Source organism: Phyllobates terribilis, unplaced genomic scaffold, assembly GCF_046119375.1.
Source record: "Phyllobates terribilis strain yellow unplaced genomic scaffold, ASM4611937v1 Scaffold_3__8_contigs__length_932513732, whole genome shotgun sequence".
Classification (NCBI taxonomy): Eukaryota; Metazoa; Chordata; class Amphibia; order Anura; family Dendrobatidae; genus Phyllobates; species Phyllobates terribilis.
The window spans coordinates 723,493,561-723,517,118 of NW_027362763.1; the positions used below are offsets into that span (position 1 = coordinate 723,493,561).

Genomic DNA, 23,558 nt, shown 5'->3' on the forward strand with positions numbered 1-23,558 from the left:
GGCGCCCAATCAGCACTGGCGTCACTGACTCCGCCTTCTATTGAACATGGAGAGGAAGTCAGAGATCAGCCGCAGCCCGGACTTCCTCTCCATGTTCAATTCGACAGAAGGCGGAGACAGTGATGCCAGTGCTGATTGGGCGCCGGGGTCACGTGTCACAACAGCACGAGTGCCCCGGAACCGCAAGTGCCAACATCGCTGGAACAGCACCGTCACGGGAGGTGAGTATAAGCTTTTTTATTTTATCGGGGCCAAACATTTACATCAAGAAGGGGTTGTCCTAGAAGTGAACAATCCCTTTAACTACTAAAATATAAAAAAGAAAATGTTATAAATCTGCTTTATTCTAACTGACCTGAATCATCACATCACCAGGTCATTTTCCTAGCACACTTAACACCGGATTTCTGCAACGGTTGAATTATGTTGGTTTTTTTTTTCCGCTATTTTACCAAACTTACATTTTTTTCCACTATTTTACTGTACTTGTATTTTTATCCCCACTTTCCATCACATTATATGGTAAAATGAACGGTTAATTGAAAACTACAACTTACTAAACCAAAAAAAAACGAGCCCTCATACGGCCACGTCAATGAAAAAATAAAAAAAGTTACGACACTTGGAAGAAGCAAAGAATAAAATAAAACTGAATATTGGCAGCGATGGTAAAGAGATTAATATTTACTAGAAATACAGCTTTTAATTTACAACCTAAAGAGCGTCTTCTTCCTTTTTTTTGCAAACTGATAAAATAGATAAAATTATCGACATCTTTAACAATAATTATTTTTTTTTACGCTGACCACAAACTATTATGGTAAAAATAAAAATCTGCATTCCACCCTTCAAAGACAAAGAGAGATACGGCTCGGACGACGAGTGATGAGAAGTATAAATGCCTTTGAATCGCGGGACCTGGTAAGATCAGGTTACAAACCCAGACATGTCTTTTTAACAGATTATTAATTGGTCTGTGTGTAACCGTGGTTATTTTTTATTAGAACTTTTCTGTAACTTGTATTATAGAAAGAATTATACAACCAAAATTCAAGAATACACACACACACACACATATATATATATATATTTTATGTTTGTTTGTTTTTTTAATAAAATATTTTAGATATTTTTTATATATTTAATATTTTATCATATATTTAGATTTTTATATAACTATTATATATGTATATATATATTTTTAAATACAAATTTTTTATATATTTATATTTAATATTTTATTATATATTTATATATACAGGTGCATCTCACAAAATTAGAATATCATCAAAAAGTGAAACTCATATTATATAGAGTCATTACAGAGTGATCTATTTCACTTGTTTATTTCAGTTTATGTAGATGATTATGGCTTACAGCCAAAGAAAACACAAAAGTCATTATCTCAGTAAATTAGAATACTTTAGAAAAATGTTTTCAAAATCTGAAATGTATGTTCAGTAAATGGTCGGGGCTTGTTTTGCATCAATTACTGCATCAATGCGGCGTGGCATGGAGGAGATCAGCCTGTGGCACTGCTGAGGTGTTATGGAAGCCCAGGTTGCTTTGATAGCAGCCTTCAGCTCGTCTGCATTGTTGGGTCTGGTGTCTCTCATCTTCCTCTTGACAATAGCCCATAGATTCTCTATAATAGATTCTCTATGGGGTTAAGGTCAGGCGAGTTTGCTGCCAATCAAGCACAGTGATGCTGTTGTGTGTAAACCAGGTATTGGTACTTTTGGCAGTGTGGACAGGTGCCAAGTCCTGCTGGAGAATGAAATTTCCATCTCCAAAAAGCTTGTTGGCAGAGGGAAGCTCTAAAATTTCCTGGTAGACGGCTGCGCTGACTTTGGCCTTGATAAAACACAGTGGACCTACACTAGCAGATGACATGGCTCCCCAAACCATCACTGATTGTGGAAACTTCACACTAGACCTCAAGCCGCTTGGATTGTGGCCTCTCCACTCTTCCTCCAGACTCTGGGACCTTGTGGAGTGTGTCAAGAAGGCAGTCATTGACACATCTGTCAAGTCAGCAGTCTTCCCCATGATTGTGGAGCCTACTGAAACAGACTAAGGGACCTTTTTAAACGCTTAAGAAGCCTTTGCTGCTGTTTTTTGTTAATTATTCTAATTTACTGAGATAATGACTTTTGTGTTTTCATTGGCTGTAAGCCATAATCATCAACATTAACAGAAATAAACACTTGAAATAGATCACTCTGTTTGTAATGACTCTATATAATATAGGCGTTTTACTTTTTGTACTAAAGAACTGAAATAAATAAACTTTTTGATATTCTAATTTTGTGAGATGCACCTGTAGACGTGTGTGTGTATTTTATTTTTCATAAAGGTGTCAAATCTAAAAAATTATACTGTTCTATTACAAAAAAGCATTAAAAAAAGTTGATATTTTTCGGTTACAAATTAAACATTTTGCCGCTGATTTACAGAGCTGAAACAATTGGCACAGACTTACCTGGTACATTCCAACGCCAATGTGTTTGGGCTCAATTTTCACCAGCTCAGCTAAAGGATCTTGTACACGTCTTGCTATGGAAACTGAAAAAAAAAGAACAAAAAGAAAAAAAGAATAGACGCGTCATTTTATGCAAAAGAAACTTGTAGCACATAATTAAGGCTGACTGTGATCTCCGTGTTCTGACTACTTAATGTCATATTGATGAAGAAGAGTTCAAGCAGACAAGCTGGTAACGCACGTGGAGTGATACCTGCGACACAAGCGCTTGTCACGCTCTCCGAGCCGGCTCCGACCTTCGTATCAGTGTTTCAGTCTTGTAAGTCACTCCTCTTGTAACACAGACTTTATAAAGCTAAAAGGATCCTCTTAGGTTAAGTTCCTACATTGAGTTTTGATTTCTACGTAGCAAAAATGCAGAGTCTTACAGTTCCAGCAAAAGGGAATGGGATTTATAGAATTTTTTTTCTTTTTACACAGCGTAAACTAACCTGTGTTGCGTTGTTGTAAATCTGAAAAATGTCAAATTTTAGTTTTATGCCTGGACTTTTCCCACGGAATTGCATTAGATGCAAAAAATCCGTAAGGTCAAAGTCACATAGGCGTTTTTAGTGCACTTTTGCTATGGAAATGCACTAAAAAAAACACATGTAATCCACACAGGACTATCAATAAAGTTTTATCAAAGCCAAATACCAGGAAATATTAAAAAACATGACAATAACAAGAGACAAAAAAACACAGCATCAAAAATGCAATAAAAAAGTGAAGGAAAAAACGCAATTTACATAATAGGTGCAAAATATCAACATCAAAAGTTCACTAAAAACATTGTGGGAATGTAGCCTTAAAGGGAATCTGACAGTGGGATCAGCCCTCCTAAGCCGTCTCTACTGGCATTCAGGTCATAGAAAGCTGAATAAAATGATACCTTGATATCTGTGATCCGATGTCTTTTTCCAGAGAAATCCATGTTTTTCTTAATATGTAAATGAGCTGTTAAGATCTATGGGCCGGACATAGATCTCCTTAAGAATCAGACCCTATTTTACATGTAAGGGGAAGTTACCAGTGTGAGACATGTAATAACTGACAGTCTGCTCTCCTGAGCTACATGTCTCACATTGGTCTCCTTTTATGTAAAATAATCTCTGGGGTCAGATTCTCAGGGAGATCTATGTCCGGCCCATATATCTTCACAGCTCATTTACATATTAAGAAAAATGTGGATTTCTCTGGAATAATACTTCAGTTCACAAATAACAAGGTGTCATTTTATTCAGCTTCCTATGACCTACATGCCCATATAGATGGGTTAGAAGGGTTGATCCTACTGACAGATTCCCTTTAAGACAGGTTTAAGGTTGCAAAACATTGACAAATCAGCTCCTACAGATGGTGAATATGCAATGCAAATAACAGTTATCAACAAAAGTATTATGAGAAATATTAAGATTTTCTTTGACAGAATGTACAAAAATGTCACATTAAAGGGCCTGTCCATCATTTAGATTATTATTTTTTTTTGTTTAAGACTGGGAATACTTTACAACGAATTTTAAAACGTTGCTCCACCACTACTCTGCCCTTTTGGTGATCCATACTACTATTAGTATATTTTCCTGCAGCAGATCACTTGCAGGTGATCACTTGGTACCGACGGAACCACGGCAGCCAATCGCTGGACTGAATGCTGTAGTGGCATAGGGGATAGATTGCATACAATAAGCTGAGTAAAATAGAGACGGTCAGGGAGCAAAAGCTGATTAAACAAGTGAGCAAAGATTATTTTCTTCATATTAAAGCATTCTTTGCTTTCCAAAATATGAATATCTTGGAACATTAAAATTCTGATAATCTAACAACCTTGGGAGTGCAGAGGTGACAAATTATCAGAAATTTCAGGATAATCGGCTTATTCTACGTCAGGGATGTCAAACTCAAACACACAGAGCGCTAAAATTAACAACTTGGACAAAGTCGCGGGACAACCAGTATACAGAATAATGGGCCCCACATAGCCTTCCATACAGAATAATGGGCCCCACATAGTCCTCCATACAGAATAATGGGCCCCGCATAGTCCTCCATACAGAAAAATGGGCCCCGCATAGTCCTCCATACAGAAAAATGGGCCCCACATAGTCCTCCATACAGTATAATGGGCCCCACATAGTCCTCCATACAGTGTAATGGGCCCCACATAGTCCTCCACAGAGAATAATGGGCCCCACATAGTCCTCCATACAGAAAAATGGGCCCCACATAGTCCTCCATACAGAATAATGGGCCCCACATAGTCCTTCATACAGAATAATGGGCCCTATATAGTCCTTCATACAGAAAAATGGGCCCCACATAGTCCTCCATACAGAATAATGGGCCCCACATAGTCCTCCATACAGAATAATGGGCCCCACATAGTCCTCCACACAGAATAATGGGCCCCACATAGTCCTCCACACAGAATGGGCCCCACATAGTTCTCTACAGTATAATGGGCCTCACATAGTCCTCCATACAGAATGGGCCCCACATAGTCCTCCATACAGAATAATGAACCCCACATAGTCTTCAATACAGTATAATGGCTCCACATAGTCCTCCGTACAGTATAATGGCCCCACATAGTCCTCCATACAGAATAATAGGCCCACATAGTCCTCCATACAGAATAATAGGCCCACATAGTCCTCCATACAGAATAATAGGCCCACATAGTCCTCCATACTGAATAATGGGCCCACATAGTCCTCCATACAGAATAATGGGCCCCACATAGTTCTCCATACAGAATAATGGGCCCACATAGTCCTCCATACAGTATAATGGGCCCCACATAGGGGTGGCGGTTCTGGTGTCGCAGGCCAAATAAAACAACCCTGCGGGCCAGAGTTTGATACATATGTTCTACGTAGATACACAAGCTACTGATTCTATTAATGCAATTCGGGGTCTTGTTCTCTGTGGTGAGACGCTGAGGTTCATACCTGACTCTTGTAGATGCTACACTACTTCCTTTAAGCTACACCTGTCCTTTCACATAAAAACCTGTAGAAAAGTATGGTCTTCCTGCTCTTTTTTGCCGTAACAGTAATTGTTCTGATTCTCACGCCCCACAATTTCTCATCCACTCTTTATCAGTTAGCGGTTCCTCTTCATCAGCACACTATCAGCACTATTGGTGCCGGAACTTCCTTCTATCTCATTTCCCAGCATGCATTGCTCTTGCCATGAACTGAGAGCCCACCTATCTGTAATTTCTGTTTGCAGTTTGAAATACAGAAGAGCATGAGTAAATATACAGTTGTGCTCAAAAGTTTACATACGCCGGCAGAATTTTTGCTTTCTTGGCCTTGCTTCAAAGAATATGAATGATAACAAAAAAACCTTTTCTCCACTCATGGTTAATGGTTGGGTGAAGCCATTTATTGTCAAACTACTGTGTTTTCTCTTTTTAAATCTTAATGACAACCAAAAACATCCAAATGACCCTGATCAAAAGTTCACATACACCAGTTCTTAATACCATGTATTGCCCCCTCTAACATCAATGACAGCTTGAAGCCTTTTGTGGTAGTTGTGGATGAGGTTCTTTATTTTCTCAGATGGTAAAGCTGCCCATTCTTCTAGGCAAAAAGCCTCCAATTTCTGTAAATTCCTGGGCTGTCTAGCATGAACTGCGTGCTTGAGATCTCCCCAGAGTGACTCAATGATATTGAGGTCAGGAGACTGAGATGGCCACTCCAAAACCTTCACTTTGTTTTGCTGTAGCCAATGACAGGTCGACTTGGCCTTATGTTTTGGATCATTGTCATGTTGGAACTACCAAGTATGTCCCATGCGCAGCTTCCAGGCAGATGAGTGCAAATTTGCCTCCAGTATTTGCTGATAACGTGCTGCATTCATCTTTCCTTCAACTTTTACCAAGTTTCCTGTGGCTTTATAGCTCACACATCCCCAAAACATCAGCGATCCACCCCCGTGCTTTACTGTTGGAATGGTGTTCCTTTCATCATACGCCTTGTTGACCTCTCTCCAAATGTAACGTTTATGGTTGTGGCCAAAAAGTTCAATTTTGGTCTCATCACTCCAAATTACCTTGATCCAGAAGTTTTGAGGCTTGTCTCTGTGCTGTTTGGCGTATTGTAGGTGAGATACTTTGTGTCATTTGCACAGTAATTGGCTTTCTACTGGCGACTCGACCATGCAACCCATTTTTCTTCAAGTGCCTCCTTATTGTGCATCTTGAAACAGCCACACCGCTGGTTTTCAGAGTCCTGAATTTCAGCTGATGTTATTTGTGGGTTTTTCTTTGCATTCCGAACAATTTTCCTGGCAGTTGTGGCCAAAATTTTTGCTGGTCTACCTGACCGTAGTTTGGTTTTTACAGATTCCCTGATTTTCCATTTGTTAATCACAGTTAGAACACTGCTGACTGGCATTATCAATTCCTTGGATATTTTTTTGTATCCCTTTCCTGTGTTATACAGTTCAACTACCTTTTCCCGTAGATCCGTTGACAATTCTTTTGCTTTCCCCATGACTCACAATCCAGAAACGTCAGTGGCTGGATGAAAGATGCAAGAGTGTCTGAATCCCAGAAACTCACTCAGCTTTTATTCACGCACACTGATTGCAAGCAAACAGGTCACAGGTAAGTATGTTACCTTTAGTAGCCATTCAAACCCATGTGTGTCAAATTCTGTGCATGTTATCAGGCCAAAATCACTAGGGCATGTGAACTTTTAATCAGGGTCATTTGGATGTTTTTGGTTGTCATTAAGATTTAAAAAGAGAAAACACAATAGTTTGACAATAAATGGCTTCACCCAACCAATAACCATGGGTGGAGAAAAAGTTTTTTTGTTATCATTCATATTCTCTGAAACAAGGCTAAGAAAAGAAAAATTCTGCCGAGGCATGTAAGTTTTTGAGCACAACTGTATAGCCCCGATCCCACTACATGTAATCCGTCTCAGGGTTTCTGCTGTTAGAGACCGATTACTTTTGACAACAGGCAGTAGACATCAAGTTACACAGAAGGGAGACATTTTGTGGCCAGCATTTGAGTGATTTTTCAGGTATGACAGTCTAATTTTGTTAACTAAGTGATTTGCAGAGGCAGAAAGAAACCATTTGTTAAAAATTCCAATTATCTATTTTTCCACTAAATACAAAACATAACAAAATAATTTCCGAAAGGTTATTTACTTGAAACATAATCATTTATATGTTTTGTGACAATTTAGGGGCAAATAACCACTTGGAATTGCCTTTTTCTGGGTGAGAAGTTTGGCCCAAGTGGAATACTGACTCCAACCCAGTAGATCATGTTAGAAACTATCAATTATCTTCATAGCCAGCCATTTCCGTTATACCTACCCATTACCGTCATACCTGACCACAACCATCATACACGGCCATTACCTTCATACACGACCATTACCGTCATACCTGGCCACAACCATCATACATGACCATTACCTTGATACCTGGCCACAACCATCACACATGACCATTACCTTGATACGTGACCACAACCATCATACACGGCCATTACCTTCATACACGACCATTACCGTAATACCGGGCCACAACCATCATGCATGACCATTACCTTGATTCAACCATCACACATGACCATTACCTTGATACGTGACCACAACCATCATACACGGCCATTACCTTCATACACGACCATTACCGTAATACCGGGCCACAACCATCATACATGACCATTACCTTGATTCAACCATCATACATGACCATTACCTTCATACCTGACCACAACTTCCCTACATGGCAAGGTAAGTCACAATACAACACAGAATAAATCCTGGGCCGTCTGGTCACTAACTGAACTCCAGCGGGTTTCCTCACCTATATAGTAAAACCAACAAATATCGCATTCAGTGGGTCAGGCTTCCACATCAAGTCCACAAATCCTTGCCTCAGACCCAATCTGCAGGGATTGCAGGCTCTATATGGTGCACTATAGAGCCCAGTAGCATCAATTTGGCTTAACTAGGACCCTAAAGAAACCGTGTACTGAAGAAAACAGAAATGGCAGGCTCTAACTTTCCAATGATTCCTCTACAAATCCAAGCCCAGTAACACAATATAAATATTTTATTTCATCCAACTTTTGCCTGGTGGGATATACTTTGCGCCCAGTGCTTCTATGAGTCTGAGGTCCCATGCGGACAGCTGTATGGATCCATATTGAACCCACACGAGCTTTTAATTTTGCACAGATGCACAGCAATTTTTTTTCTCCATTAGAGAATGATGACGTGCTCCATTGCACGAATTATAACAAAAGTAGGGGAGAATGTGGCGAACAATATTTTTTCTGAACAATAATACAAAAGCCCTTAAATTTTATCTACGCAGGCGCTCAAACTGTTTTCCATTACAATTTGCACAGCTTTGAAGTCGCCTCTTACGCTTCAACAAACTTTTTTGCACAAGTCTCTTTGGGTATTAATTTCTTGAAATGCATCTCTTATGTAATTTTTCAAATCGCTGACACTTTTTGGTTTTCGACTATAAACTTTGTCCTTGAGTACTCCCCAAAAGAAAAAATCCATTGGGGTCAAGTCTGGTGAACGTGCCGGCCAATCAAGTGGGCCTCTTCAGCCAATCCATTTATTAGGAAATGTTTCATCAAGATACTCGCGGACTACTCTTGAATAATGTGGAGGGGCCCCATCTTGTTGGAAATAAAGGTCATTTCAATTAGGCTGTTGCTGTAATTGGGGAACAACTTGATTCATTAGAATTTCGAGCTACTTATCTCCTGTGACTGTTCCATAACCTTCATAACCTTATTACACTTTCTGTCCACCTACTTTTGGACCACCCTGTATATAATGTCTGTAAAATTGTCTGAATTGTAAAGCGCTGCGGAATATGTTGGCGCTATATAAATAAAAAGATTATTATTATATATAATATTATTACAAAATACAATTTGTTCTACATAAAACAAAGTCTCATACAGCCAAGTTAGTGATGAAAAAAGTTATGGCTGCTGAAAAGTGTACTTTAAAGATGACATTTCACCAAATTTTACATGTTGAGCTGGACACACGATATAATAGTGGCTGCAAAGCGGAATAAAACATTTTTTGCCTCTCCATTGTGTTGATATTAGCGATCAAAGTATTGGCACATAATGAGTTCACTTTTAAGGCCCAAGTGGATGTTACCAGATAGTTTTCACTGGGGGCGTGTACTTCTCCCAGTATGAGTGGATCTCTCATAGCACCCACTTGGACTTCACAAAAGTTAACTATGGGCCAAAAACTTTGATTGCTACTATCTCCGTAACAGAGAGGCGAAATTACAAAAAATATATAGGTTTTATTCCATTCCGCAGCTGCTATTCCATCGTGTGTCTAGATCAACATGAAAAATTTGGTGAAAGGTTCTCTAAAAGGCCATTTCAGGATTCGTCATTAGGCCTTAACAATGAAAAGAATGTTTTTTGATTAGTATCCTAGAAAATATCCAGCAAATATATCTTGCAATTTTTCAGGTAATAAAGCCTAACAGCCCTGGGGTGCTTCAATGGATTTTGGGATGCATGCCCATATATGATATGGGCAATGATCATACTCAAATGGGGGCCCTTCTCTCCGCTTTTTTCTGCCCTTGTATGCCACAATCAGTACTGACCAAATCGCGGGCACCGCTGCATATTACCATAGCCATTGGGTCACTGCCCCACTCTTGACCACAGCGGTATTACTTACACATTATTGCCTGTGGGCAACGATGAACATATTTGTCAAGCGGTTAATACATTGTGTTTCTGGCCATCTTTGGACTATTTTTTTTATAGGTATGTGATGATGGAAACGTAACAGTTGGTTATAATATTTTATTCATCAAAATCTCAGCAATGAAATCCAAAAGTCATCTTGGAACTCGTGACCGAATGTGTAGTAAATTTTAACGAAAATGTATGTTTAAACAGTAAAAGATGCGAATAAGGAACTTAAGGTGCCACTAAATAGCGGAAAAAAAAAATATATATATATATATATAACCTTAAATTAATTTCACAAGGTTCCTGTACATAGGGTGTTCCACATGAAATCCAATTCAAACAAATAAGAGTCTTGTCACGTATTGGAATCCGTGATTAATAAAGTGTTCCATTAAAGAAATCCCTATGTGCAATATCTGTTCTAATCCAAAAGTAAGAGCTCTGTAGGATATTTGGAAAAATCAATAAATAAGCAAAACCCAGGAACTTTTACACTTTGCTCCTATTGTGTAAGCAACGAGCGGTTTTATTGTGCAGTCTACTGCCCATCAGTTCTTAGCGTTTCAATGCGTTGTGACTATGGGGGGAACGTATGAATTGTTCTAAACTTTACCAGATGTAAGATGATGTTAGATTAAGTTATTTAGTGTGTGCTACATGATTTTAGATTACGTTAAATTAGCATGTGTAGAAGGAGAGCGGAGTAATCGGAGCGGTTCCAGCTCATGCAAGGCTAAGCTCTTTAACCCTTTAAAGTCAAATAACACAAAGTTCTCCTGAGATCTTCATAGAATGACATAAAAAGAACCTTTAGGTTTCTCAAAAAAATGATCTTAAAATTCACAACATTAAATCAGCCTCAAGATAGAACTGTGCACTTTTACAACTGATGATATCACCCACACCAACTGGCTTTCGCGTCTTTAAAAGCCCCATTGCACCTCTGGAAGCGAGGATGTCTTTCATGGTCTATCAAATCTGGACAAAGTCAAAATCTGCCGTACAAAATGCTGAGCGCCAACAATCTGGTATTCAGCTAGGTCAAGGGCCATGGTTTTTATTCATCATTGGTGAAATGTATAATTTTTTACTATTGACCTGACACTTGTGTATAAGGGAACAGTATATAACTAGTATACTTCTAGTATTAGTATGACTCTACGAGAATGTGTCATCAGAGAATGGCCTACTTTTGAGTTTGCGTTATATGGGTTTTTTATGTTGGCAATGTTTTTTTTTCACCCCATATCACAATCTGAATTAAAAATCAAAATAATTAATTTTGCAATTTTCGCATTGACCACTGGGATTTTCTAGATTCATACTTTCTGTTCTCTCAGGAAATCTACATGTACATTAAAGGGGTTGTCCGGGTTTGGCACAAAAGTCTGTAGTCAATAATTGACTGCAGACTTGTGAATGCTCAGAGCACGCTCTGCCAGGATTCTCCAGTGACCGCACCGGGAGCGGACAGTCATGCAACCGCAAGTGTGCAATACGTATGCATACTTCCAGCCACATTCCAACTAGAGGTGCATGGCCATCCTTAATTCTTGTATTGAGCGAGGCCGCGCACGTCTAGTCGGAATGTGTCCAAAAGTATGCATATAGAATACTTGTGGTCACATGACCGCCTGCTCCAGTCCCCAGAGAATCCGGACAACACACCCAATGCAAGCCCTGAGTGACAAACCTGCCAAACTGAACAACCCCTTTTACAGGAACAGACCAACTTAGCAGGGCTGTGGAGTCGGTAAGCCAAACCTCCGACTCCTCAATTTCCATGGCACCGACTCCGACTCCCTCATACATGGCTCATGTTTAATTGATAAATTTATTGTAGCACAGATTCATCTCAGCTAAGTCTAGAGCAGTGTTTCCCAAACCCCGCATTATTAGCTGTGTATAGAGGTGTTACCTGTCATTGTAATCTTGCCTCTGATAAGGAAACAAAAACTTGGTTTAAAAATAGGCAATTTTCTGAAGAGTTACAAATATTTGGGAAATTTATTTTTAAATATTGGAGCCCCTTAAAAATGCTTTAGATTGGTGGGATTGCCCGTCCTGAGACCCCTACCGATCACTCATGCGTCTGAGCTGTACAATAATCTACATTATTATTATTAATAATTTCTATAGCAGTTGTCTTCAGTCACATCGGTCCCTGTTCCTATTGTGACTCACAAACCAAATGCCATATCAATCTATTCATTTTTGCAGCGGTAATTGTGGAAGAATGCAGTAGTATTTGAAGAAAAGCTACTAACGGGGAGAACATATGAGCACCTTGCAGATGTTGCCCCTGGTCAGATTTGGACCCAGAACCCAGCATGCCAACTACTGAACCACCAAGCTGTCCAAAGGCGGAATACAGGCTGCCATAAACGGCAAATACTGGGTCAAGGAGGCCATTTATAGAGCCATAGGAGAGAAATGCTGTACGGTCAATGCACAGGAAATTTGGGATTGAGCAATCATATGTCCCAAGTTGAATAAAGTACACACTGAGCCTTTATATGACACACTAAATCCCGCACATGCTTGTATTTGTAATCTTCCCCCCGTGATCGTATACATTACAGTCCTGGAAGTCGCAAGCAGTTACATGTAAGATACACTGAAACTGGAGAAACTGATATTGACCTGTGGAGAAAGTGAAGGAAATCTTAGCTGAACTTAAACTCCAGGTGAAAGTGAACTCTACGAGCTGAGCCTCCGCTTTAACCCCTGAAGTCCTTTAGGGATATATGAGTTATATGTCCTGGTGCTGACGATATAAAATGAAGTTTAGTATGTATATATAAAAAACGACTTCTGTTCAATCACTTTATGAAGTGCACGTAAGGCCACCAGACCCTGAAATGTCTAAATGCAGGCGCTCCTCAACCACAGGACTCGCAGACTGTTTATTTGGTCTTAAAATGGCACCAACAAATTATCGACTGAAGAACGTATACAATTTCTGCATGTTTACCTGGATATCATTGCTGCAAGCATTTCAAATGACACTGATGTATAAAATTGATCTAATATATGACAAAATGGAGGAGCTGCCCATCAAAACCAACCAGATTCAAGGTCTCGGAATTTTAGATATTTGCTACCTCTGACCTTTGAACGTACAATACCTCATCGTTGAAATAAACATGTTATAAGAGGTTGTCTGGGACTTTAACAATGATGGCCTATCCTTAGGATAAGTAATAAATGTGTGATCTGCGGGGGTGTGACACCCAACACCCCCGCTGATCAGCTGTTCCCGGTATTGGTCGGAACTGCTCAGTCCCGGAACTGTACAGCTCCGTCGACTGTATAGTGGCTGCAGCCGGGTACTGCACATCCACATTTTTTTTAAATCTCGATTTATTCATTATATGACTGCCACATTTAGAAATCACCGCACTTATACGTCTTGGCTGCTATCAATGAGGTTATTAATGGTTGTCTGATGAGTGTTCTGCTGTGCTGAATGCACTTGTTGATGATTTGATGCCCATCTGCTTCAGCTGGAAGCTCCATTTGCAGTTGCCGATGAATGATGTGCCAGATGAGCACAAGTCCGTAGACTCTGCAGACAATGGTAGCACGTTTAGGTCATGCAGGCTGTTAATAGTAGCATGAGCAACATGAGGCCTGGCGTTGTTGGGTTGAAAAAACAGCTACTGGGACATTTTGGAGAAATGGCTGCACCACTTGTTCCACCACAAAAACAGTGCAACGCCAAGCTGTTAGAGGACCTGGAATGAAGAGTAGAACGGTCTAGCTACTGTACATTATGCCACCCCACGCTACAGTTCTGGGAGTAGCACCCATTGTGATGTCCTCTTGAGAAGGCTCTTCATGGCGTTGCTCAAGTTGGCTCCAGACAAAACTCTGGCTATCATTGCATCTAAGTCAAAAGTGCTGAAGAGGATAGACCTCCATTGCAGTCTCTCGTCTCTATCTACAACCCCTGGCAAAAATTATGGAATCACCGGGCTCGGAGGATGTTCATTCAGTTGTTTAAGGGTAAGGGTAATTTTTTTCAGACCAAGCAGAGGGAAAAAAATGTGGAATCACTCAATTTAGAGGAAAAAATTCTGGAATTTTCATTTCCAAAACTAACAACTGCATCAAATTAGATCTGCTCGTTAGTCTGCATCTAAAAAGGAGTGATCACTAGTGTTGAGCATTCCGATACTGTAATATCGGGTATCGGCCGATATTCGCGGTATTGGAGTTCCGATACTTTTACAATATCGAATACCGGAATCGGAAATTCCCATAATGCCTGCGCTCTGCAGTGTTTCTGAAGGATGACAAGCTGGATGGCAGCGCTCAGCTGCGATCCAGTCTGTCATCAAAATGCCATCCCAGCTTGAAAGAATTCTCCTGATTGTTTAAAAGCCGGCGGGCGGTAAAAAGCCGCCGGCTTTTAAACAATCACACAGCCCCATACTGCTTCCCCGCAGCCTCCCACCCCGATCCTCCGCTCCCCTCACCACCTCCCATCCCGATCGCAAGTTAGGACCGGGCGGGGAGCGCAGCACCAAGGAGCGGGGAGCGAAGGACCCGGGCGGGGAAGCCGGCAGTGAAAAGACTTCATCGCCGGCTTTCCAGTTCTGTGCTGCGCTTTCCCGCTGGTTATTTCAAATGAGCAGCTGAGGTATCAGGTGATGCTGATCAGCTGTTCATTTGAAGTAGCCGCGGTGCCCTCAGAGGGTTCATGTGAGTTCATGCTTGACTGCATTGCATAAACTCACATGAACTTTCCCACGGCCGCACAGGTCAGTCTCACCTCCCAGACCATCAGACCAGTCATGATTAGTGTGTGCGTGCAGGCAGACATAGGCCGATGTGACACTACTACTCCCATCGGCCTATGTCTGTCCCCCGTCCACTCGTGCCAGCAGGATCAGCTCGATGGGAGCAGTAGTTCCCATCAGCCTGATCCTGCTATTTAAACTGCCCCATATGTTATTTTTACCCCTATACGTGTTTTATTCTTTTAGGCCCCCATATATATATATTTTTTGTTTTTGGTCCCCAATAAATTTTAAATACATTTCATTGGTGGCCAGTGGTTACCTAAAATAAATTAGTTTATACATTACCTGTCCCCGCCGATCGCCACCTAAAATAAAGTAAAAAATAAAAAAATACACCTATACTCACCTAGACACCTAATTCCCTGAAGCCATCGATCTCCTGTAATAAAATATAAAATAATAAACCACAACCTTATCCTTACCCCTCCGTAGTAGTCCACGAGTGTCCCACGATGATCTCCAGTTTAGAGCAGCCACGTAGAATGTGACCGCTCTAAACCGCTGCCGCCGCTAGAATGATGGGGCCGCAAAGCAGCCCCGTCAATGCATAAGTGGGTTCACCGGAGTTCAGGCAGCGCTGCTCTGGTGAGCTCCTTTACGGCCCTGCTGTACCGTGAGAAATTCCCACGGTACAGCAGTGCCGTAAAGGAGGTCTCCGGAGCTGCGCTGACTGAATGCACTCCGGTGACCTCAGTCAGGGCTCACGCTGCCGGGAGAGGACGTGTTCCCGGCAGCGTGACCTTACAGCAGCCATGCACAGCTGTCACCATCTCCAGATGTGACAGCTGTGCATGGGAGATCAGCGCAGGAACGTGGACAGGTAACTATTTTTTTTTAGTAAACTAAGAATTAAATAAAATGGTGTGTTTTATTTCAAATAAATTATTTTTTTCTCGGTGTAGTGTGTGTTTTTTCTTTTTAACACTTTGTACGTTAGTAATGGGGGTGTCTTATAGACGCACATCATTACTAACCTGGGCTTCATGGCAGCTGGCGCTGACATGAACCCCACCACTATTACCCCCTGCCACCGCACCAGGGCAGTGGGAAGAGCGAGGCTAAGTGCCAGAATTGGCGCATCCTATGGATGCGCCATTTCTGGGGTGGCTGACGGCTGGTGTTTCTAGCCTGGGAGCGGGCCAATATTCATGGCACCCTTCCTGGGCTATTAATATCAGCCCCCAGCTGTCTGCCTAGCCTTTGCTAGCTATTAAAATAGGGGGGACCCCACGTAATTTTTTTTGGGGGTCTCCCATTTTAATAGCTAGTAAAGGGTAGGTATTCAGCTGGGGGCTGATATTAGTAGCCTGGGAAGCTCCGTGGGTATTACCCCCTTCCCAGGCTTCAAACATCTGCCCCAGCCGTCTGCTTAACCTCCGCTAGAGACTAAAATTATGGGGGATCCCACGCCAATTTTTTTTTTAATAAATCCTTTATTTTAACACTAAATGACACTTGAGGGGTTAATAAAGATGCAGTCCCTAAATTATTATTTATTTTTTAATTAATTTTTCCAAAAAATTTTGACGTGGGCTTTGCCATATTTTTGTATGCCAGCCAGGTACAGCATCCAGGAACGGGATGCCCCCAACTCCCAGCTGCCCATTTGTACCTGGCCGGACACAACAATATAGGGAAGCCCTTTTATTTATTATTATTTCATGAATTTCATGAAATAATTAAAAAAAAATTGACGAGGGGCTTCGCACTATATTTGTGTCCAGCCAGGTACAGCAGGCAGGAAAGGGCTGCCCCCAACCACCAGCTGCCTATTTGTACCTGGCCGGACACAACAATATAGGGAAGCCCTTTTTTTTTAATTTCATGAAATAATTAAAAAAAAATTGACGTGGGGCTTCGCACTATATTTGTGTCCAGCCAGGTACAACAGGCAGGAACGGGCTGCCCCCAACCACAAGCTGCCTATTTGTACCTGGTTAGACACAACAATATAGGGAAGCCCTTTTTTTCTTAATTATTTCATGAATTTCATGAAATAATTAAAAAAAAATAAAAATACGTGTGGCTTCGCCCTATTTTCGTGTCCAGCCAGGTACAACTAGGCAGCTGGGGGCTGGAATCTGCAGCGCAGGGAGGCCCAAGCTTTCTGCCCCCCCCGCTGCAAATTGCAGTCCGCAGCCACCCCGGAAAATGTCGCGTTCATCGAAGCGCCATCTTCTAGCGCTGTACCCAACTCATCCAGGGCCCTGGTGCGGTGGCTCACTGGGTAATAAAGGGGTTAGGGCCAGCTCAGCATTATCAGCTGGCCCTAAGCCCGAAATTCATGGGGTCACGCCAATATTACACATGACTGCCATGAATTTCTAGTAAAGTATTTAAAAAAAACACAACACCCAGAATAAAGTCCTTTAATTGAAATAAACACACAATTCTTTATTGTTCTAAATTAAACCATACTTACCATCATGCCCATTCCAGCTGAAGCCAACGATCTCCTGCAATAAAAGAAAAATAATAAACCAACATCATCCTTACCTTTCCATGGTTCCCAGGACAGCTTCAGCTCTGCTACATCGAGATGACAGGCTGGATCGCAGCCAAAAGCTGCCATCCAGCCTGTCATCCCGCGGACACTGAGAAGCGCAGGCATGCTTGCGCTCCTCAGTGTCAGGCTGTGACGGCATCCAAAATGAGCCGAGTCTCTCACGCTCACCGCATGCGCAGGAGAATTCTCCCACGCTGTCAGTGACGTGCATGAGGTGAGCTGAGTTCATTGTCGGCTCATCTGGATGCCGTCACAGCCAGACACTGAGGAGCGCAAGCAAGCCTGCGCTTCTCAGTGTCTGCGGGATGACAGGCAGGATGGCAGCTTTCTGCTGCGATCCAGCCTGTCATATCGATGTAGCAGAGCTGAAGCCGTCCTGGGAACCATCGAAAGGTAAGGATGATGTTGCTTTATTATTTTTCTTCTATTGCAGGAGATCGTTGGCTTCAGCTGGAATGGGCGTGATGGTAAGTATGGTTTAATTTAGAACAATAAAGAATTGTGTCTTTATTTCAATTAAAGGACTTTATTCTGGGTGTTTGTGCTTTTTTTAACTTTCACTATGGGGTTAGTAATGGGGGTGTCTTATAGACGCCTCTCCATTACTAACCTGGGCTTGATGTCAGCTGGCATTATAAGCTGACATCAACCCCAGCCCTATTACCCCACTGCCACCACTACAGGGCAGTGGGAAGAGCGAGGCTAAGTGCCAGAATTGGCGCATCCTATGGATGAGCCATTTCTGGGGCGGCTGACGGCTGGTGTTTCTAGCCTGGCAGGGGGCCAATGTTCATGGCACCCTTCCTGGGCTATTAATATCAGCCCCCAGCTGTCTGCCTAGCCTTTGCTAGCTATTAAAATAGGGGGGACCCCACGTCATTTTTTTGGGGGGGTCCCCCATTTTAATAGCTAGTAAAGGCTAGGTATTCAGCTGGGGGCTGATGTTAGTAGCCTGGGAAGCTCCGTGGGTATTACCCTCTTTCCAGGCTTCAAACATCTGCCCCAGCCGTCTGCTTAACCTCCGCTAGAGACTAAAATTACGGGGAACCCCACGCCCATTTTTTTTTAATAAATCCTTTATTTTAACACTAAATGACAAGTACAGTAACCAACACTGTCACTGTACTTATTATATATGTGACTGACATGTTTCTATCTATCTAATCTATGTGTGATGCTCTATTCTTTCTGTTGTAAATTGTCGGGTACCGCTGCTGAATTGTCGGCCGGCTTTTTTAAAGAGACGGTGCATGAAAACACTAATATTTTTTTAAATAAATCCTTTACACTAAATGACAAGTACAGTAAGCAACACTGTCACTGTACTTATTATATATGTGACTGACATGTTTCTATGTATCTAATCTATGTGTTAAGCTCTATTCTTTCTGTTCTAAATTGTCGGGTACCGGTGTATGCCGCTGCTGAATTGCCGGCTTTTCATGTTTCACTGTGAGCACTGTTCCCATCGATTTGTGCAACCACCTCCCCCAATACATTCTACATTATTGTTAGTTGTTTTCCTTCATGTAGAATTAACCTACAAGGAAAGAAAGGGTTTATTTTCATTCCGATATTTGTGTCCCATTGACTTGCATTGGTTTCCGGTATCGGAATCGGCGATATCCGATACTTTTTGGGTCCAATCCGATCCGATATTTCCTGATATCGAAGGTATCGCTCAACACTAGTGATCACACCTTGGAGAGCTGTTGCACCAAGTGGACTGACATGAATCATGGCTCTAACACGAGAGATGTCAATTGAAACAAAGGAGAGGATTATCAAACTCTTAAAAGAAGGTAAATCATCACGCAATGTTGCAAAAGATGTTGGTTGTTCACAGTCAGCTGTGTCTAAAATCTGGACCAAATACAAACAATATGGGAAGGTTGTTAAAGGCAAACATACTGGTAGACCAAGGAAGACGTCAAAGCATCAAGACCGGAAACTTAAAGCAATATGTCTCCAAAACAGGAAATGCACAACAAAACAAATGAGGAACGAATGGGAGGAAACTGGAGTCAATGTCTTTGACCGAACTGTAAGAAACTGCCTAAAGGAAATGGGATTTACATACAGAAAAGCTAAACATAAGCCATCATTAAACACCTAAACAGAAAAATACAAGGTTACAATGGGCTAAGGAAAAACAATCGTGGACTGTGGATGACTGGATGAAAGTCATATTCAGTGATGAATCGCGAATCTGCATTGGGCAAGGTGATGATGCTGGAACTTTTGTTTGGTCCCGTTCCAATGAGATTTATAAAGATGACTGCATGAAGAGAACATGCAAATTTCCACAGTCATTGATGATATGGGGCTGCATGTCAGGTGAAGGCACTGGGGAGATGGCTGTCATTACATCTTCAATAAATGCCCAAGTTTACATTGATATTTTGGACAGTTTTCTTATCCCATCAACTGAAAGGATGTTTGACGCTGATGACATCATTTTTCAAGATGATAATGCATCCTGCCATAGAGCAAAAACTGTGAAAACATGTCTTGAAAGAAGACACATAAGGTCAATGTCATGGCCTGCAAATACTCCGGATCTCAATCCAATTGAAAATCTTTGGTGGAAGTTGAAGAAAATGGTCCATGACAAGGCTCCAACCTGCAAAGCTGATCTAGCAACAGCAATCAGAGAAAGTTGGAGCCAGATTGATGAAGAGTACTGTTTGTCACTAATTAAGTCCATGCCTCAGAGACTGCAAGCTGTTATTAAAGCCAGAGGTGGTGCAACAAAATACTAGTGATGTATTGGAGTGTTCTTTTGTGTGTTTGTTTTTCATGATTCCATAATTTTTTCCTCAGAATTTAGCGATTCCATAATTTTTTCCCTCTGCTTAGTCTGAAAAAAATTACCCTTACTGAGTACCACATTTTTAATCTTGATTTCTTTTAGTGTTTCTTAAAGCCCTAAAGTTGCCATTTGAAATGACTTTAGTTGTGTGCCATGTCTGTGATCTGCTTTTTTTTCAACAACATTAAACAACTGAATGAACATCCTCCGAGCCCGGTGATTCCATAATTTTTGCCAGGGGTTGTATAAGAGGCCTTCACGAGGGAATGTCACACCAATCTCACTCCAAGGATTATGGTGTGGGGTGGCATATTTATTTTAGGTACTTTAACAGCTCGGCGTTACAGTGATTTCATTGTGGAACCAGTGGTGTGCCCATTTCTCTAAAGTATCCCAGGAGGTGTTTTTCAGTGCAACAATGCCAGGCCACATGGTTTTTGTGCTACTACGAGCTGCCTGCTTGGCCTAACCATGGCCTGCAGAGCCCCTGGGCTTGTCTCCTGTCAAGCACATCTGGGACATCATTAGTCGGCAGCTGCAATGGAAGCTGCCAGCAGTGGATCTTGAGGATTTCCGAACCCAAGTGCATTCAGTGTTGCAGTACATTCCCCAGACAACCATTAATAACCTTACTGACAGCAGCCAAGAACTCTAAGAACGCTCATACTCTACACTGAATAGATTGAAGTTTTTAGAATTTCGAATCCATTTTTCATCATTTCCATATCATTGTCTATCCAACCTGTGATTTCCATAATTCCACAACTTTTCTTTTCGGTGTTGCAATTTTAATATTGAGCATTCCTTACAGTTAGCTGTATGTTAAATCTCAGAAACAATTGTTCGCTCCCAGGATTTTTCACTTTATTATGGCGTCATATACTGTAGACATTAACAACGAAGGGACTGTCTTATTACAATGTAAAAAAAGCTAAATGCATACAGCGTGTTTTGCTACTGTGAGGCATATGCAATAATGAGGTATATGTCAGACAGTGGCCATCGTCTGGATGAATGCCATTGCCTCAGTCCATCATCTAATAAGAAAAAAAGGCAAAATCAACAGCTGAATGTATATGTCTCTTTTGCCTTGATAAAGGAGCTTCATAGGTCCAAAATGCGCTGTTTCCATGAGACTTTTCCTAATAAATGGATTCCTTTTTACGACACCTGCTTCTATTGGAATGGTTTGATCCTTTAGATATCCTTCACTTGGACATCAATAAAACCAATCCAAGCCACCTAACTGCTTACCAAAGCTTCTACTCAGTCCTGAGACTCACAAGGAAAAATCAGGACAAATGGCAGCACCATTTTTACTTCATGCGCTATAGCAGAGTTGTCTCTATACTTGCACTGCTGGTAACGTGAATGTTCTTAAACCGTCTAAATATGCACTTTTCCAGATTTACATACACTATGAGAGCTCTCTCTCAGTTATTCACTGAATGGCATAAAATGACTGAAAAGTTCTGTTCTTCAGCTGTTGCAAAACTTTCAACCAATAAACAGAAATTAATTCAATTGTCCGTTTTTTTGTGTCACTAAAAAAATAACATGAATCCCTACATACTGTAGATCCGCAAAGCTCCAATGTGATAGCTACAAGAGTTGTGAGTAGTTGGCACCAAGTTTTCAAACGTACTCTGTTTTTGTATAACTTCGCACACGAAACTTACCTTTCTCCCGGTTCGACCTTAGAAGGATATGGGTGTTACAAGATAGCCAGCTTTAAAAATAAAAAACATGTTTTCACAATACTGTGTCAGGAGACATTTATGCTATGTGTGGTTACCCTACGGCTGTGTTGTGCATTGCAGCCTGACAAGGGCTGGACACAGCTGTATAGTGGTCATATTGGTTGTCACCCAGTTTTCATAAAACAGAGTCAACATGATGGAAGATTGCTCAGGGACTTGAGATATTTTAAATTGGGTAGAAACACTCTTTAAAATAAAAGCTACCAGTTACACACCAGTCCTGGGTATCACGGGCTCCGCTTCCTTCCCCTGGGTTCACTGCCCTCTGTTGTGCTCCAAGTTGGGTTTTAAAAGTTACCAGGCATGGCTCAAATACATAATCTCTCTAGTCCTATTAAAGGCCCACTAAGATACACACCTGGGTCTTAGGATTGAGACTCTAGAGACCTGTGTTAGGTATGCTCCACCATCTATGCATATTGTGCTTCTACTTGCATTCATCCCTGCTGGGTTCCACTTCATCTGTCCTACTGCTCCTGAGATTTTTGATTGTCCTCATGGTTCTACATGTCCTTTCGGAAACTACACCAACGCACAGGGTCCATGTCCCAACCTGAGACTCCGTGGATCCATCTCATTAAGAGAGCCTGACACGACCATCTGATAGGTCACTGGAACCAGTGGAAATCCCAGCTCAAAAACTTTTAATATAGGGACACAGTGCTAGTTCAGCCCCGAGTTTGAACAGTTTCATATATGGCTCCCTCCTTTCCAAAAGTCTAACCAACTTGTCAGAAACTATGCGAGAACATGGCTAACAGCAGAAAAGAAAATCAAAGTTTTGTTTCATTTCCTGAGATTCCGCCTTCAGTTTGGACATTTCAGCTGTGAAAAGACCCAGTTATTTAACCCAAATTCTAAAATAAGGATTTGATGCAATTTTTGGACAGTTTCATCTGCATTCCAATTTGACCATTTCCCATAAAAGCAGAGGCCTGTACGAGGCGCTTCCTGAAACCCTAAAATAGTTTGAGATAAAAAAAATATAAACAACGACAATAAATAATAATAAAAAAAAAAAAAAAAAAAAAAAAAGACGACGGCCGTCAGAATGTCGCCTCCTATCACCACCCCTGGGTCTGCCAGGTCCAAGAATATGGCGTGTCTGAGTGGTTTAGTACCATCAGCGTCTCCAGCTGCCAGGATAAAATACATTCCGAACGTAAGGACAGAAACAGAACGAGGCAGCATTCAGATGACTTGTTTTCTCCCTCTGATGGCTCGCCAGGGCAAACATTTAACAGGTTTGGCAGCCTCGTGCAGGGCTGGCCGGTATAACTAGTGCATTGTATGAGAGCGTGAAGGAAATCTTACTAAATAAAGAGCACGACGTTTATTTGCTTCATGTATGTAATTACTGGAAAAATTGATCCCACTTCCAAAATGACTCTGAAAGAAAACACCAAACCTGGC

General features: G+C 41.4%; 1 protein-coding gene across 2 annotated transcripts in view; it reads right to left on the reverse strand.

Annotated features, from left to right (window-relative positions):
• SRBD1 (S1 RNA binding domain 1) overlaps window positions 1–23,558 on the reverse strand; it is a 183,590-nt gene that overhangs the window by 92,235 nt on the left and 67,797 nt on the right. For both annotated transcript variants that reach the window (XM_073672054.1, XM_073672053.1), the window contains exon 18: window positions 2,483–2,565. In XM_073672054.1, coding sequence (XP_073528155.1) covers window positions 2,483–2,565 — 83 coding nt within the window. The remainder of the gene's footprint in view (window positions 1–2,482; window positions 2,566–23,558) is intronic.